Genomic DNA, 17,760 nt, shown 5'->3' on the forward strand with positions numbered 1-17,760 from the left:
TGTAACTGTCCAGTCAGCTTGCTATTATTCTCCCAACAATTTAAGCCTGTTACCAGCTGATACAAAACACAACAACACCAAGCCTGCCTTAATTACATAATAAAATTTTTGTTTGACAGTCCCTCACTATCCCGTAACCTTAATGCATAATTCTTAATTGTTAAGGGTTTAACCCACTGTTGACCACCTGACAATGCTTGATTTGAAAAATCCCATACATATGTTTTGATATGTTTCATTTTTTTTTTATCATCATACTGAATGTGTTGTATACCATAACTGTTGCAGCTTTGTGCACCAGATTGCCTAATTGGTTTGACAATCCTACATTTAGAGTTAGCACAATGCATAAACATTCTTTTTCATACTTCAGCAAACTTGCTGGTGCTTATGTGTGAAAAGCTGATGGTTATTTTATTTGAGTGCTGGTCAGTACAAACCACTGCTGACCATTGTGGGAACACCCACGAGTATCTTGACAAGTGCGCAGTAGGTGAAACATGTTATACTCACCACAAAGCATACAAAGTTCACTGAGATTCAAGAGAGTCTCAGTATATGTGCTTGATATTTCAAAATAGCCAATTCAATTAAAAATGGACAGTACAATAACATTGTCGTATTTTAATATGGTTTTCATTGATTGGGGACTTTGCAGTAGTGAGTGGCTTGAACAAATACAGGCCAGTGCTAGCCTGCCAGGGTATTGTAAACCTTTAATATGCTTAGTAGACTGCCAGCTTGCAATAAAATAATTCTCAGGTATATTACTCAAGTATATAATATACGCCAATATGTACTCATCATTTCATTGCACCATTATTCACCAGATGATAGACAAGTAGTCACTTTGATGCACTAAAAATTGTTCATTGACAGTCTCTGCAAGAAAAGATCAAGATGCTGTAATGTAGACATATGTCCTAATCAAACAATCAGTAGCTAGATATGGACAATTCATCTACCAACTGTTCTATTAGAATATATTGATATAGCATCTTGATCTTTTCCTGCAGGGGTTGTCATAGTACAAATCATAGTGGCGAGGTGTCTTTAATCTGAACAAATAATTGTGCAATGAGAGTCTAAGAGCTACACCTGTGTAGGACACATTAGTGTACACTGAGTATATTAATAGTTGAGCAATACACCTGAAAACCATTTTCATGCAAACTGACAGTCTACTAAGCTTGTTATAGGTTTACGATACCCTGGCCAGTTATTTAGCTCTGGCCTGTACTTGTCTATACCACTTGTTACTGCAATTTCTTCAATTACACGAAAACTTTCAAATGACAATGTCACTGAAAATGTGCTGAAGTATTGATTGAACTGACTGCTAAAAGAAATGTTTTACATTTTATGCCAACTATAAATCTAGTTGCATAATCTGTCACACAAAGTTGATACTCATGATGTGATCAAAAGTTATTTAGCATACAGCACATTAGATTGCATTCAGTATGATGGTGAATTGCTCTCAGTTATACATGGGCAAGGGGCTGGAGTTTTGTTGGATTTACGAGGAATTCTTTTGAAATTGGATGATGATGGTCAACATTTTTTGATTCTCACCACATCCTGCACAGCTTAGGGGTGGCCATTCTGGTAAATGATGAAGAAGCTCCTGCAATGTGCTGTGCTCCAAATCACAAAGCATTTTCAGTTTCACTGATTGGCAGCACAAACAGTACCACTATCCTAAAAACTCACTTATTATATTTAACTTCATAATAAGAGTGGATAGCCTCACGAAACTATATAGGTCTATAAGAATAAGGTTACGAAACACTATCATTCATACTTAGCACTATTTTCACTTCAACGAATGGACAAAATTTGATACCACTTAGTGTTTTCTTGATTGGACTTGCCCCTATACTCTTAGACTACAATATGTCTTTTTTTTTGCATACCATAATAGTCTCCCCTTGCCATCCACCCCTGTTGAGTATCTAAGGAAATTGTATTTAATCTGTCCTGGCACCTACACCAAGAGGTGCTAGATCTTCCTTGTAGCATACCAATATATATACATTTGGATGTTCACTCAAGTTTAGATATAATTCATAGTTTTTTGCTATCTGTGAAAATACAATGAATTTTTAGATTTAGGTTAACATTTTCAATGTGTACACAACAACCTGTTCTACATATGGCAATTGGTGGTGCTTAGTAGCACAATAATGGATAATTGAGATTATGTGAAGTCTTTTAAAAGGTCTGGGAATCCCACTTCCCTGGGTTTGAATTCCCTGAAATGCTGCTAAATGTCATTGGCTAGCAAACAGTCTTGGCAAACTTGCAGGGTAGACTGAGTAAAAATTTGGCATATTGCCATGCTGTGAGGAGTCTACATGGCTTTCCTTGTCATGGGTGCTATTTATCGTGCTACTACATAGTGCTGAGCAATGTGCTGAGTATTTAGTTAAACTGCGGTATCTGTTTTTAATACCATCTAATTTCTCAACACTGAAATATACCGTGGATTTTGAAAAACAGTCTTTTAAAGCTTGGCTATTAAGTGCATGTACACATAAAAGGATATGGACTGGTGCAAAAAGATTGCTAACATAATTCTGTCTTGAATAAAAATATTTATAAACTGTACTTATGTATCTGGATCTAGTAGTAGAAGCCTAAAATGGCATCTACTAAGGAATACCGATAATATAGTTGTATCACAATGTCAAATAACAATATTGTACTGTCTATGAATATCAAAACTGTGCTCAGCACTACTGCTACATATGAAGAAAGCTACTCAGTGTAAACCATCCTGTGACTAGTCACACCCTTTGGATAATTATGCACATTTGTTGAGTACAGGGACCCTTAATGGCATATTTGCAGTGAGAATATTCAAGGCAAGTCCTTTGTAAGTACCTGCATTTAGGTGACTGCATTTGGTGCTATGCACAAAACTTTAGTGTGCCTTTTTCTATAACTGAGTGTGCCTCCTGTTTTGTGGTGGTCCACTCAAACATTAGTGTGATTAGCTGCAGTGGTAAAGAAATTGTTTAGTGATAGTCAATTTTCATCAGGGGTTCGATAGCACAGCCATATAGTAGAATGCTAGCTTGATTACTTCAAAAAATGGCTTATTTTTAGCTAGTAGGGTTGTTGTGCTCAGGTTCACATAATGCAAGATACTATATTGTTGACAAGTACATATTAACTACTAGCTTCTTGGCTTGTGGATCATCTGACGGTAGAATACCATCCTCCAAAAAGCTAATGATCTTCAGGATCCTTACATTGTTCACTAAACTTATCACTCTAAGGTCATTGTGACAACACATCAGCTACGGTTGACTCTGCTGCAGAACTACTGTATAGAGAGAAATTTTGGCAAAGGTAAGCTTTGGTGCTAACTTGTATTTTGCAAAATAAACTTTGGTGAATTCAAAGCTTTATCTTTAGCTATAAAGATGCTAATCTCAGGCACTACAAGTAATTGGCAGGTTAAACTTTGGCAATTTGTAGCAATTTGCCAAAGTTTTTCCCTACAAAAGTTTCCCTCTATATGGTATTCTGTTCACTTAGGAGGAGAGGGATTGAGAGGGCTTCTAGACAATGCATCAGCATTAGATTTCTCTCTGCCAGCTCTGTGGGTATTAGTAACTGTTCCTATTCCACTACTGTAAACCTTCGTCCACCAACAAGTATGCTTTCCGCTGGGACTGAGGGATTCCCAAGACTGCTTTGATTGCATGCAACATAGGATACTTCCCTGGTGGAAGTTACTAACTTACTTGAATCAGACTTTTCTAGTGACACAGACTGTGTTAAATATAGTCCATGTTGGTACAGGTCCACATTGTGTCATTTTTAAAGTAGTAGTAGTACAAAGTGTGCCATTCATACTTATTTGTACAGTCATGATGTTGATGTTACATAGAACTAATCACAGGTAGTTTGTTCCTGTGTACCAACCTGCCACGAATGGAAATTCTTGTTATAATCGACTCTTCCTGTTGGACTGCCTACTACTCTTGTACAGGCTTTGCCTTTTGTGTATTCCTTCTATTGTGGTAAATTTGATAATAATAATACTCTCTGGACTTCTGTGACTTTTTTGGTATTTGTACCTTAATTCTCCTTAGTTTGGCTAGTAGCTTCTCTTTGTTTTTGGCTGCAAGACATAGTCTAGGGCTCCAGACACTGCTGGACTCTCCATTAACTTAAGTAGAAATTCTTCCTGCACATTTGGTCATATGGCGGCAGTGATTCCCTATATCTGTTGCCATCATTCCTTTGCCATATGCAATACAGAAGGTACATTCTAGCTGTCTTATGATAACACTGACATTCTCTGTTGTGCCTTGTCCTGATGCAAGTGTCAGAACTCTTGTGCTGCCATGGTGTGATTGTCATGCTCTAAATCTGATGTTTTCCTCCATATTATGTAATGCACCACTGCAAAGCTCAAAATTGATCAGTATTTTATAAGATTATAGTAATAGGTAGTTACAAGTCTAACTCAACTTTTCTTTTAAATGTTGTTGCTTCACAGCTAAAACCAGTACATACTCTAATAGTACATGCACTACATTTAGGAAGGTATCATTGTAAAAATGATTTTATCATTATTTTTAACGTTTCATAATTTCTTCTTTGGACATTTTTTTGCATCTAATCCAAACAAGAAATTACAAAATGGTGGTAACAAACAATTTGTTAAAATTAAAAAAATCATTTTTACAGTATGCAGTTGTATGGGTATACAAATTTACAGTATAATTTTCCTTTACATGTTAATGCAAAAATAAAATATCGTTCAGTTTCTGGAAGTATTTTAAAATAATTTTTGCACTAACCTGTAGGAAAGTTTGGTTGTAAATTCTGTAGATTCTTGTCTATTTTACAGTACTAGAGTTCACGTTCACCTGAGCCCTCATTATTGTTAATAACTCTTGCTACATGGGCCAGTTCCCAAACATTCAGTAGGACTGTGAAGCCCTTTAAACACCTACATATCTTTATATTTAAACTCACCCTTAGCTTCTCAGATGGCCTGACCATCATTTCATTGCTATATCCAGCAGTATTGTTTCCCCCTAAAGTGACAGGTGATGCTAAAAATGCTTCATCAAATTTTTAAAGCTACAAGAAATATCATACGCGACAATAATCACCTTTATGGAGTAGTCTTACTCTGTTCAACATCAAATATAGTGTTGAAAAAGACCAAATTTACAGGCAGCTGGATACAGATTTTTTTTCAAAATTGTCAAAACCTGTATTTTTGGTCTACCCGCCTCATTGTCTAACCACAGTCGCAAGGCTAGAGACCAGATGAAGCAGTGCATGGCCACCATTTTATCCCACAACAAACTCACAAGTGGGATGTGCCTTTTGTGGTTCCAACGAATATCTGCCTTTTGCGCTTTGCCATTTCTTTTGTCTTCAATTAAATGGTTGTCTTCTTCTTTATGCTAGGAAACCACACCAAGGCGTTAATTTTCCATATTGACCCTTTCCTTGAAGGAGTGTATTTAGACATAATGAAACTATATGAGGTGCTTAACAGACTGTAGTATCCCTGGTAGAGTTGGATAGCAACTAAGCTGGAAACAATTGCAGTGGGCCATGCCTCCTTAAATGATCAGAACATGCCACCACACACCTCTAATAATCAGTGCTGAGGTCGTGCTCCTCAATGATCTAGCTTCAAAGAAAAACAAAGAATTGTACCACGCCCCCTAACTTAATGTTTATTGTGTAATTTAGTTGCGAGATCAAGATGCTCTAATACAACAGTAGCCACGTGTGTATTTTATATTTATGTAAACTAGGGCAGTAGAAAATGAAGTAGAGTTCCAGCGATAGAATTCGCACAAAAACAGCCAAGCTATGAATAAAAGGTACAGCCTTAAAATCGGTGAAAAGGTTGTGAAATCAAAGATGGCAGCCAATTATGATGTTAATTTAACAATGTGGCACAGACATTATTTTGTTAGCATTAACATCATTGCAGCCATTTGTTGGCTGCCATCTTTGATTTCACAACTTTTTTTACCCAGGCTTTTTAAGGCCACACCATTTTTCACAGCTTGGATGTTTTTGTGCAGATATCACTTCTTTTTGTAATTGCAAGTTCCAAAGCCAGCCTATGGTTGGCCTTGATAATTCATTTTTCTTTATTACAGGAATCATCAAAGACTGCATGGCAATATGAAGAACTGAAATAAGACAAATTTTGAAGGCATGCATACCCCAATGATAGCTGGGCAGATTCAACTCAAATTAGGAATGGGAGATTCCTTACCCTGAGAAAGCTTCCACAGCAGAAATGGTTAATTATACCGTTCAAGCACTATGGTGCTACGAATATATGAAAACTGTTTTTTAGATATTTTTTTATTATTCCTGGGGTTACCAGCACCCTTAGCACTAAGGATGTTAAAGTGCTTAAGATCAAATTTTAACCAATGAGCTGGAGCCACCTGACCCTCAGCTAGTGCAAGGTCAAGCGCTCCTAGTAAAAGTTGAAGGAAAATCCCTACTTTCTATAATATAGTGATGTGGGAAAATCCCTTCTTTGCCATTGAAAAGATGGTGAAGACATGCCAATTTCGAAATTTTCCACATTACTATAGTGCCAAGTAAGGATTTTCCCCTAATAGCTACCATCATCTCTTGTTTTGTTTCGCTACTTTTATTGCTAAAACCCACTTCATTTTAATTTAATTAATAACACTGGTGATTTAGTGATCTTACACATAAAATAACAGTAATATTATTCATTCCAAGACTGTCTGCTGTTCAAGGGTCAAACATTATTGAGTATACCATTATGTTATTGTTGTTTTGTAATATATATAGTCATTACAGTTACCATAGCCAGTACTCCAGCTGGTACACCAGTTAGTGGATCGACTAACACATTTGACTATCCTATATTGAGCAGTGTCACTCTGACATGTACAGCAACAGCAAGTGATGGGTCAACACCTACAGTGACCAGCTACCAGTGGAACACTGCAGGATGTTACACTAACCCTGCTCATAATAGTGGTAATCCAGCTTGTTTCCCTACTGGTCAGACAACACGAAGTGTAACTGGTAATGATCTAACTGCAGAGGATGCTGGTACAATCACTTGTACTGCAACCATTGGTGGTGTTGGCTATACCAGTGGACCATTAACACTTCGTATATCAGGTAAGCATATGCCAATAGTGTGATGAAGTATAGGGATTGCTAATTTGAATATGTATTAATAATTGATATTGACAGTTTTATGCACTTGAAGTGATAGCTTTCGATTGTGTATATTTGTGTTGTAGAAATCAAGACACACGGTAGTGTGTCTTGCGGCCCAAGAAGTCGGCGCGCCACACCGTGAGTATATTAACAGGAAGAAAGAAAACGCAATTTTCACACCTATGTAGCTCTGTGATCCCTTATCCGATTGGAACCAAATTTGCTAGAGACGTGCCGCCCAGTTAGGGGAGTCTACATACCAAATTTGAAGAAAATCGCTTCAGCCATTTCCAAGATACGAGCTAACAAAATTTCGTTTTAATTTCTTCGTTTTTTTCATCTTCACTTCGCAAAATTTGCCATAAAACACGAATGTGTGCTCGGATTGGGCTGAAATTTGGCACACTTAAAGGGCTCATTAAGGCGGATCTCCATACCAACTTTGGTAGGAATCCGATGAACATTCACGGAGTTATGACCGATTATTTTCGTAAAATTAGGTCGAAGGTCTGTCACGCCTACAGGGTAAACCCCTTGGAGGAATCAGTTGAAAATTGATATGTAGATGGAGCAACCATCGTAGGAGTGCCTTTTTGTGGTTTGAAAGGAATCAGGATAAAGACCATGGAGATATGACACAAAACCCAACCTGTGTCAAAATTACGCGATCGATGTTTATGAATGGGAAAACTATTAGTTTCCGTGTCTACCAGGCAAACCGCTTAGAGCAACGAGCTGAAAATCAGTATGTAGCTGGAATAATCATCATAGAAAGTCCTTGGTGTAGTACAGAAGAATCGGGGTACAAATCACTGAGTTATGATTCGAAAGGCAACTACGTGCAGCAAATGCGAGATCGAGATACTCTAATAGAACAGTCACCCTAATAAAGCATTCAGCTGCATTTATGATTTACTCAGTTATATTACATTGCAAGTTATTCTGTAGGGAATTCAGCTACAAACAAGTCACCCTGTAGTCAGATCAGCTAGAAGAAGGTACCTAATAGAGAGTTCAGCTACAAAGAAGCCATCATGTAGAGAGTTCAGCTCAAATAAATCACCCTGTAGAGAATTCAGCTACAAACAAATTGCCCTGTAGAGAGATCAGCTAGAAGAAATTACCTTGTAGAGAGTTCAGTTACAAAGAAACAATCATGCAAAGAGTTTAGCTGCAAACAAATCACCCAGTAGAAAGTTCTGCTATGAACAGATCACACGGTAGAGAGTTCAGTTAGAAACAAGTCATCCTGTAGATAGATCAGCGAGAAGAACTCACTTTGTAGAGAGTTCAGCTACAAAGAAACCACCATGTAAGAGAGTTCAGCTGCAAACAAATCACCTGTAGAGAGTTCATCTAGGAACAAGTCACCCTGTACAGAGATCAGCTAGAAACAAGTCATCCTGTAGAGAGTTCAGCTAGAAGAAGTTACATTGTAGAGAGTAATCAGCTACAAAGAAACTACCATGTAGAGAGTTCAGCTGCAAACAAATCGCCCTGTAGAGAATTCAGCTACAAACAAATTACCCTGTAGAAAGATCAGCTAGAAGAAGTTACCTTGTAGAGAGTTCAGCTACAAACAAATCACCCTGTAGAGAGTTCAGCTAGAAACAAGTCACCCTGTAGAGAGATCAGCTAGAAATAAGCCACCCGTAGAGAGTTCAGCTGGAAGAAGTTACACTGTAGAGAGTTTAGCTACAAAGAAACTACCATGTACAGAGTTCAGCTGCAAACAAATCACCCTGTAGAGAATTCAGCTACAAACAAATTACCCTGTAGAAAGATCAGCTAGAAGAAGTTACCTTGTAGAGAGTTCAGCTACTAACAAATCACCCTGTAGAGAGTTCAGTTAGAAACAAGTCACCCTGTAGAGAGATCAGCTAGAAACAAGCTACCCGTAGAAAGTTCAGCTAGAAGAAGTTACATTGTAGAGAGTTCAGCTACAAAGAAACTACTATGTAGAGAGTTCAGCTGCAAACAAATTGCCCTGTAGAGAATTCAGCTACAAACAAACCACCCTGTAGAAAGATAAGCTAGAAGAAGTTACCTTGTAGAGAGTTCAGCTACTAACAAATCACCCTGTAGAGAGTTCAGTTAGAAACAAGTCACCCTGTAGAGAGATCAGCTAGAAACAAGCCACCCGTAGAGAGTTCAGCTAGAAGAAGTTACATTGTAGAGAGTTCAGTAGTTTAGCTGCAAACAAATCACCCTGTAGAGAATTCAGCTGCAAACAAATCACCCTGTAGAAAGATCAGCTAGAAGAAGTTACCTTGTAGAGAGTTCAGCTACAAACAAATCACCCTGTAGAGAGTTCAGCTACAAACAAGTCATCTGGTAGAGAGATCAGCTAGAAGGATCACCTTGCAGAGAGGTCAGCTATAAAGAAATCACCATGCTTCATCTTTTCTTCTTCCTGTAGTAAAGAAAAAAATGATAGGTTAAAAAGCCCTAAAGCCGGCCATAGGCCGGCTTTGGGGTATACAAATACAAAAAGAAGTGAAATCTAATCCAAAACAGCCAAGCTGTGAAAAAGAGTGCGGCCCTGAGAAAGGCTATGGTGAAAAAAGATGTGAAATCCAAGGTGGCGGCCAAGAAATGGCTGTGATGGTAGGTTAATGGTAAAAATTTTAATAACGACAATTCAGGTGAATTTTGTGCCAAGACCAAGCGGCACCAAATTCACCTGAATTGTTGTTATTAAAATTTTTACCATTAACCTACCATCACAGCCATTTCTTGGCCGCCACCTTGGATTTCACATCTTTTTTCACCATAGCCTTTCTCAGGGCCGCACTCTTTTTTACAGCTTGGCTGTTTTGGATTAGATATCATTTACTGTAAACTCTGCAGTTACCGACTCAGTTTCATTATCATTGTATTGATTTCGTATCTACTTCTAATCCAAGACAAATAAGCTGAAAGAGTTAAAGATGGTTGTTGCCTTCTCACAGGTCCGTAGTAGGTTAACATTAAAAGATATATATTCCTTTATTTGTGAGAAAGTAATGTTTAATTGAATGAGAGAAGATTCCAGATCCCAGTTGTGTTCAATGCATCAAATGTTATCATTCTTTGCAATTGAAGTGATGCTTGACACAGGGGCTTTTTCTGGATTGCTTCTAAAGGTTGTGGTTACTTTCAATTTTCACACTGGGTATGCCATGGAAGTTTGTGCACCCAACTACCACGTTTCCATCTCCTTTTCTATTTGAAACAGTACCTATTATCAAGCATTAAAATAATGTTGTGGATTTGGAATTCATGACTACTGACGATTAGATGAAGAACAAAAAATGCTACACCTCGTGTGTGACTTTGCTCAGCAGAATTGGCCAACTATGCATCATTTTTCAGAAAGTTCCATGAAGACTGTAGTGTTGCACCAATAATCGGTTGAATAATCGGTAACACCCGATATAAGATGATTTTGCAAGTATCGGCATCAGCTACGAAACGGAAATTATTTGCCGATAACCTAAACCCACAATCAATCATTAACAACAATAACAAACACGTGACAGTATGAAAATAAAGCAGTGAATGCAGAGGTAAGTCAGTTTAAAGCCGTACTAGTAGGGGTGTGATGCATAGAATGTGTGCAGAGGGAAGGTTTTAACCCCCCCTCTGCACAATCCTGCCGTTTTTTATAAAATACTTCTTTCCACTTTTGTTCTTCTCTGCCAACTGGATCCTTAAGTCCTTATTATGTTGCTGTTCACGAGGGGTCAAATCTTGTGTGATGTAAACCTTCTGAATGTCTTCTGGGTTATCTCTAGCACGAAGCTTTGTACGGTTGCGCAAGAGCATAGCCTTGTCACGCTCTGATTCAACAGATATCTTAGGTCTTGGTTGATCGTCCTTTCTTCGGCCTATCCTATTAGCATTGGTGACCTTAACCTTAACCCCCACATACTTGTCAAATATTGAGGCCACATTACTGATGTCATGTGATTTCCTTTCCGATCCACTTTCAGCTGATGACTCTGCAACATTATGTACTATTACGTTCAATCTCCTTCTGCTTCTCTCTTTCTCTTCATTAATATAAGAATTTAAAACTTCAGAAGTAGAGTTGAATGTATCAGATAAACGAGGCCGACTCTGATGTGTAGGTGATGCCATAGGAGAATCAAACTCTTCTGTATGTGAAACAACATTGCTTGAACTACTACACGTAATCTCTAAATTCTTAAGTTTTTCCTCAATAGACTGAAGTTTCTGGGAAATTGTTTCCTTTAAACTGAGAGACACACTACTTTGCACAGCATTAGTCAAACTTTCAATTGTACAAACTTGCCCAAAATTACGTACTAGATTTGGAAACCAATGTATCACAATACATGCAAAACCAATGTATTTGACTATGCTCACCTATGGTTGCCATCACACTTTCTGGAATTTTCTCACAACTTGAACATAAATACATTTCACATTTCTCACATTGGATTAGGTGCTCTACGTCACTGGTACACCTATATCACAGTACAGAGTTTCGGGATCTGTTAAATCCCCCTCAGGTTTTCCTCCCTTCTTAGGATAAGGTTCAGTTGAAGTTTTCGTCTTACTGTTCTTTTCCTTTCCTCCTTTAAGCATTTGTAACTAGTGAACGACGAGTGAGTCTTTCTAGGTAGAAATCGCGGATGATGCTCATCAATTAGAGTAGTTGAAGAAAATGCTCCCAGACAGTCTAAGGCTGGACCAGTAGGACTGGAAAATTGTCTGTCTTATGTTATCACTAACAATCTAAACACGGTAGCACTGCTATTTGGGATAAAGAAATCAAGCGCAAATCAAATTAAGCCACTCACAATCACGTGATTTTACAAGTGAGTTACTTTGTTAAACTAGTTTGTGTGCTTTCAGGCTGCTAATAATTCATGTAACGCATGTTAATTATGAGTCCTAGTGTATGGTGAAGCTACACAACTAGAAAGTTCCATAAATCATTTAAAGCATTGTCTTGCTCGTGCTATATCGGCTTCACCTCGTGCTTTATTAGCATCTCGGCCACACTCCTCATGCTTTATTCTTCATATAGCACTTGTGGAAATGCTTTAACATATGCTTATTTATAATATTATTTTGTTTCACTCATGTACAGCAAAAGTTATCCACTTTTTCAAGCTAAAAGCTATATAGCCATGCTTACTGAGTCCTTCCGCATGTCCATTACCCAGTAGTAAGCCCGTATTCCACAGATTGCCAACCACCCTACACCTCTAAAGTTCTCTTCACTATTCACTATTGGCAGCAGTTCCGTATACTAAAGAAGCCGTATAACAATAAAATTACAGGATTCCACTGTGGTTCTCCTTAGGGACCCACCGATTATGCTGGTATAATTATGAGCATGATAGGTGCCTGAAGCATTGAACATAACACTAGCATAATAGGAAGAATATTTGAGCCATACTACAAATTCTTGATGGTCAAAATACATATCACAGAAAAAGATTGATATACTCTAATAGAACAGTCAGGCAGCTGACTGTTCTATTAGAGTATATCGATCTTTTATGTCACGTGCATTTTGAAGAGCAAGGATGTGCTTCAGCTACTTATTATGTGCCCATAACTGCAAATTTATTAACAAAACATTGGAAATGAGGCGTAAAGCTTGAGCATAATTTGAGCATGATGGGTAAATTTTTGAGCAGTGCAGTATACATCCCTGGTTCTCCTCCAGAATACCTTTTTGAAGTTGTTTGGGGACCACTGCTCGCTTCTTCCCATTGTTCTTAGGGTCTATATAATACAAGATATTGTCAACAAGTACAAATTGACTACCTTGAAGTGCAAACTTCTTGGCTTGTCAATCATCTGACAGTAGAATACCATCCTCCAAAAAACTAATAATCTTTACAACATCAGAATCTCTATGTTTTTCACTTACAAAATCAGTTAATTGATCACTCTGGGGTCCTTGTGACAACAGATCAGCTATATTTGTGCAGGTTGACTCAGCTGCAGACCTATTTTTCACTACTGCAATCTGCATTTCTCCTCCTATTCCTTCAGGAGGGGAGGAAATGAGAGGATTCCTGGATAATGTATCAGCATTAGAGTTCTCTCTATCAGCTCTGTGGGTAATAGTAGCTGTTCCCACCCTACTACTGTAAACCTTTGTCCACCAGTAAGCATGCTTTCTGCTGGGACTGGGGGTGCCCAAAACAGTCTTGACTGCGCTGTGGTCAGTTCTAACTTCAACATTGTGACCATACAAATAAGCATGAAAGTGACTCACTGTCCAGACAACATCTAGGGTTTCCAGGTCTGTGATGCTGTAGTTCTTCTTTAGTGCTGCCAATGGTCTACTTGCGAAAGCTATGGGATGTGTCCTAGGCCCCTGACACTAGCATCCGTTTTCATTATGAAACTCTGATCAAAATCTGGGTACACTAATACTGGTGCACTGACCAGCTTCTCTCTTAACTCATCAAAAGCAGCCTGACATTCTGTTGTCCATACAAAGTCTGCATTCTTACGTGTCAGAGCATGCAGAGGTTGAGCTATCTTGGCAAATTGTCTTATAAATCTATGATAATAAGAAGCCAAGCCCAGAAACTATCTAAGTTCCTTAAACTGAAACCATTGGAAGACGATGACAAACTTCCGTAGCTTATGAACAGAGTTGTGTACTCATATTTTATGAGTAGTATTAGAAAGTACAGTAATTTCTTCACATTTTGGTTTTATACACAGTAAATAGAACGAGCAACTTGTGAGTTACAAGGTTGCATATACACACCATGAATGACCATGCTTCTTAATGATCTAGTGCAGTAAAGAAAGAACTAGACATGGCAAACCACACCCCTCAATCTGTTGCATGGCATACTCGAGATACTGTCATAAAGTAGTCACAGCCACACATATAAAACATAGCACTGCATGTATATAACAAAAGCTTGTACAATTAATTATTAATTTAAAATGGAGTAGGGTTGAAGGTTCCAGAAATAAAAAGTATTGAAACAAGATATAATGATTGTAGCTTTTATGTGGGAAAATCTTTACTTATTATGCCAATGTAGGGATTTATATTTTAACACTTTCAGAGTCATTCTGAGTGACTTGTTTGACTTTTAAATATCCTCTGAGTGTTTGGGTGACCTTTCTATTCATAAAATTCCTACTGTGCTTTGTGATTACTATCGTGAGTGTGTTTTTGTATCCCTTAGGTATTGCAACAACTGCAGTACTGATAGGAAATAGTCACATTGTTACTGGTAATCTCCTTGTTGACTACTCATTCATTACTGGTACTTCAAACGGTCTGATTGCTCGTTGTGTGTCTGGACTAGGACCTACTGGTACTGATGATAATACTAACCTGGGTATATGGCACTTTAATGGAACTCAGTTACCTTATGGACTATGCCATTCTCCCATTGTTCATCTAATCCAGTCACGTATTGCAGGTCTGAGGAATTTCATTGGAGTGATCAACTTATGGCATTGTAGAGTACCCTTTGATATTACTGCAGAAGGTATTTACACATGTGTCATAATGGACAGTTCAATGATGAACCAGACAAGGAGATTGGGTGTGTACTTTAGTGGAAGAAGTGAGTCATTATTGGGGAATCTCTAGAAGCTGGGGGTACACACTACGGGTTGTAATGCTGTGTCATTCTGATGCAGTAAACTGAATTTTAATGCAATTTACACTTAGTATTGAATTGTACAGCAGTATTGATTGTTATATTAGTAATAGAGTGTATACCAGCATCAGTGATAATAAATTGCCATGTCTTTTTGAAGTGTAAATTGTGCTACATTGTATAATTCTCTCTACACAGCTGCTCCAGTAATAGACACACCATCATCATCTACTGTTACAGCTTATATTGGTTCTCCCCACACATTGTCCTGCACCTCACGAGGTTCTCCCCCAGATACATTCACATGGAGGAAGGATAGTGGTCCAATAGTACAGTCCACTAGTATCACTGCAGTGACTCATGATAGTACTAGTGCAGTGTTCCGTGCTGACTACTCCATTAATAATGTCGCTATCAGTGATAATGGAACATACACGTGTACTGTGACTAATCCTATTGGAAGTAGCAGTGAGACAATCACTGTCAGTGTTAGTGGTATGTTTAAACATGGAAAGATTACATATGTGATTTCTGACTTGTATATTGTGCACTTTCGTACTTAAATTACTGTTATATACAGTATATCAAGACACACAGTAATATGACATGTGGGAAAGAAGCCAGTGTACCACACTGTGGGTATATTGAAAGGAAGAAATAAAGTGCTATTTTTATGCATACATAGCTCTGTAAATAATGATTTTTAGACTGCAAATTCCCTCCGTCTTTGGCATCCCACATACCAAATATCTGTCGTGTATCCGCACTATAGCTGTACAACATACTATCGTGTGTCCTGACAACAAAATGAAGTAATATCATATCTATACCAATACAACCAATCCATGAAAAGGGGTATGCCCCAAAAAACCAGATTGTGAAATCAAAGGTGGCAGCTAAGGAATGACTGCAATGATGCATACCAATCACTTTGAAATGATACTGTCATCGTTAAAAATGATTGGCACTAGCATCATTGCAGCCATTTCTTGTCCACCATCTTTTACATAACGTTATTCACCCTGGCTTTTTTGGGGGCTGTACCCCTTTTCACAGCTTGGCTGTCACAATGCTGTAGAGATTTCAACTACAAACAAATCACTAGAGTTCAGACAGTTGCATTAGAAGTAACCCTGTAGTTAATTCAGCTATAAAAATCCTGTAGAGAGTTCATGTAGTAGGTAGTTTTACAATGCCACTTTTTGCAAACAAAATAGACATATGGCCAACAAACAAAATTTACAGTCTTTCTCTTTCCTGTAGTAAAGAAAAATTGTAAAATTGCAGTAAAAATTTGTAAAAATGTATATATATACATGTATATTAAAAAATTTCCTGTAGAAAAGAAAAAAGCTCATGTGATCAAGACACACGATAGTGTGCCAAGCACAGCCAGTGTGGCCATGTGACAGACAAATGTGTCTTGTACAGGAACCAATAATGTGCCGTTTGTAGCTTGATAGTGCCTGACCAGAAATTAACCGTTTTGCTGTGGAAACTTCCTCAGATTGGGGCATCTCCTGTTTCAAATTTGAGCTGGATCTACCCAGCCATCACTGCCTTCAAAGTTCATCTTAGTTTCTTTGTAATTTTTCTTCATCTTCTTTTGGTTCTATGTAGAAAAATTGCTATGTCTTAGTCAATTCTCTTCAAATTTGGAGGGTAGTGAGAGTATAATGCAACATATTTATAGTCCAAATTTTGTATGCATCTGATAAAGAACAAGGGAGCTTGTGCAATTCTTGAAAACAGCCATAGCAATTTTTGTCACAACCACAGGGTAAACATGCTTGATGAAATGACTTGAAAATTGGTCTGTACATGGAGTAATCATTGTAGTGCAAACCTTTGTGGTTTAAAAACATCGCGCTAATAGTGATGAAGCTATAACAAAAACACCAACCATGTGTAACAAGTGTGCGATTGAGTATTGTTAATAAAAATAATATTACTTGCCATGCCTATCAGGCAAACTAGTTAATGGAATCAACTGAAGATAGGTAGATTTACTATATTAGAATGGCCTTTCAGTTTACAAGGAATCAGAATGCAACCACTGAGTTACACTACAAAAGTCAACTAGTACGTAATTGAGATACTCTAATAGTGCAGTCACTCCCAATAGAGCATTCAGCTAATTAATACCATAGATTTCCTAAAAAATTGGCAGAAATAAATTAATTCCATTCGTGTCTGGCTGAACAATTAGGAAAAAAATGTACCGACCCGGTGCTATTGTTGAATTTTTAGGGATCTATCCCTAGTACAGTCTGCATGCTTCATGGCTATGTTATTTGTGATCCGTTTACTACTTACTTTCTGGATTTCTTTCTACAGTGACCAACAGGAATGCCTTGCTGAACTCTCTACAGTAGTGTTGTGAACTGGTTTTCAAGCCAATTATTTCAGAAGCATTTAAACCAGTTTTGCCCACCTACTTGGTAATTACCCCTGCTGACAAGTGTGTTAACATCACAACATAACCTCAAAGCATGTGTATAATTATGTGATTGTAATAGCTGTTATTGTAAGGGATGTTGATGGTCTCTTTGGTACCAACCTAAGGCTCCCAACAGGCATGTTGACTACCATTATGTCTGCTAATTTACGATGAGACAATAACTGGTCAGGGTCAGAAGAGGTATGACACACTCACATGAGTTCATAGGATTTGTACAGAGCAATGAAAATCAACTTTAGGAGGTTTGATTGAAAAGTTTTAACTAGGTGCCAATCAAAAGCTTTTCTTATGCGTAATGTAATGGTGCGGTGAACCCCAGGGGTTTGATATTAATATATAGGGCGATCGAAGATGTAATCATGTGATGAAGAGCTTATCACACAAAATGGAGGGCAAACAGCAACAATGGAAGAGAATAGCACTGGAAATTGCATTTAAGGTAATTAAATTGTATTGAATCCCTTAAAGTTAGATTAAGCATCATTT

The 17,760-nt window shown here is 37.9% G+C and overlaps 1 protein-coding gene across 1 annotated transcript in view; it reads left to right on the top strand.

The window, feature by feature from the left end:
* Positions 1 to 14,719: 14,719 nt before the first annotated feature.
* Positions 14,720 to 17,760, top strand: part of LOC136260079 (uncharacterized) — a 109,775-nt gene continuing 106,734 nt past the window's right edge. The window contains exons 1-2 of the mRNA XM_066053696.1: positions 14,720 to 14,777; positions 15,012 to 15,308. Coding sequence (XP_065909768.1) covers positions 14,720 to 14,777; positions 15,012 to 15,308 — 355 coding nt within the window. The remainder of the gene's footprint in view (positions 14,778 to 15,011; positions 15,309 to 17,760) is intronic.

Source organism: Dysidea avara, chromosome 7 (genome assembly GCF_963678975.1).
Source record: "Dysidea avara chromosome 7, odDysAvar1.4, whole genome shotgun sequence".
Classification (NCBI taxonomy): domain Eukaryota; kingdom Metazoa; phylum Porifera; class Demospongiae; order Dictyoceratida; family Dysideidae; genus Dysidea; species Dysidea avara.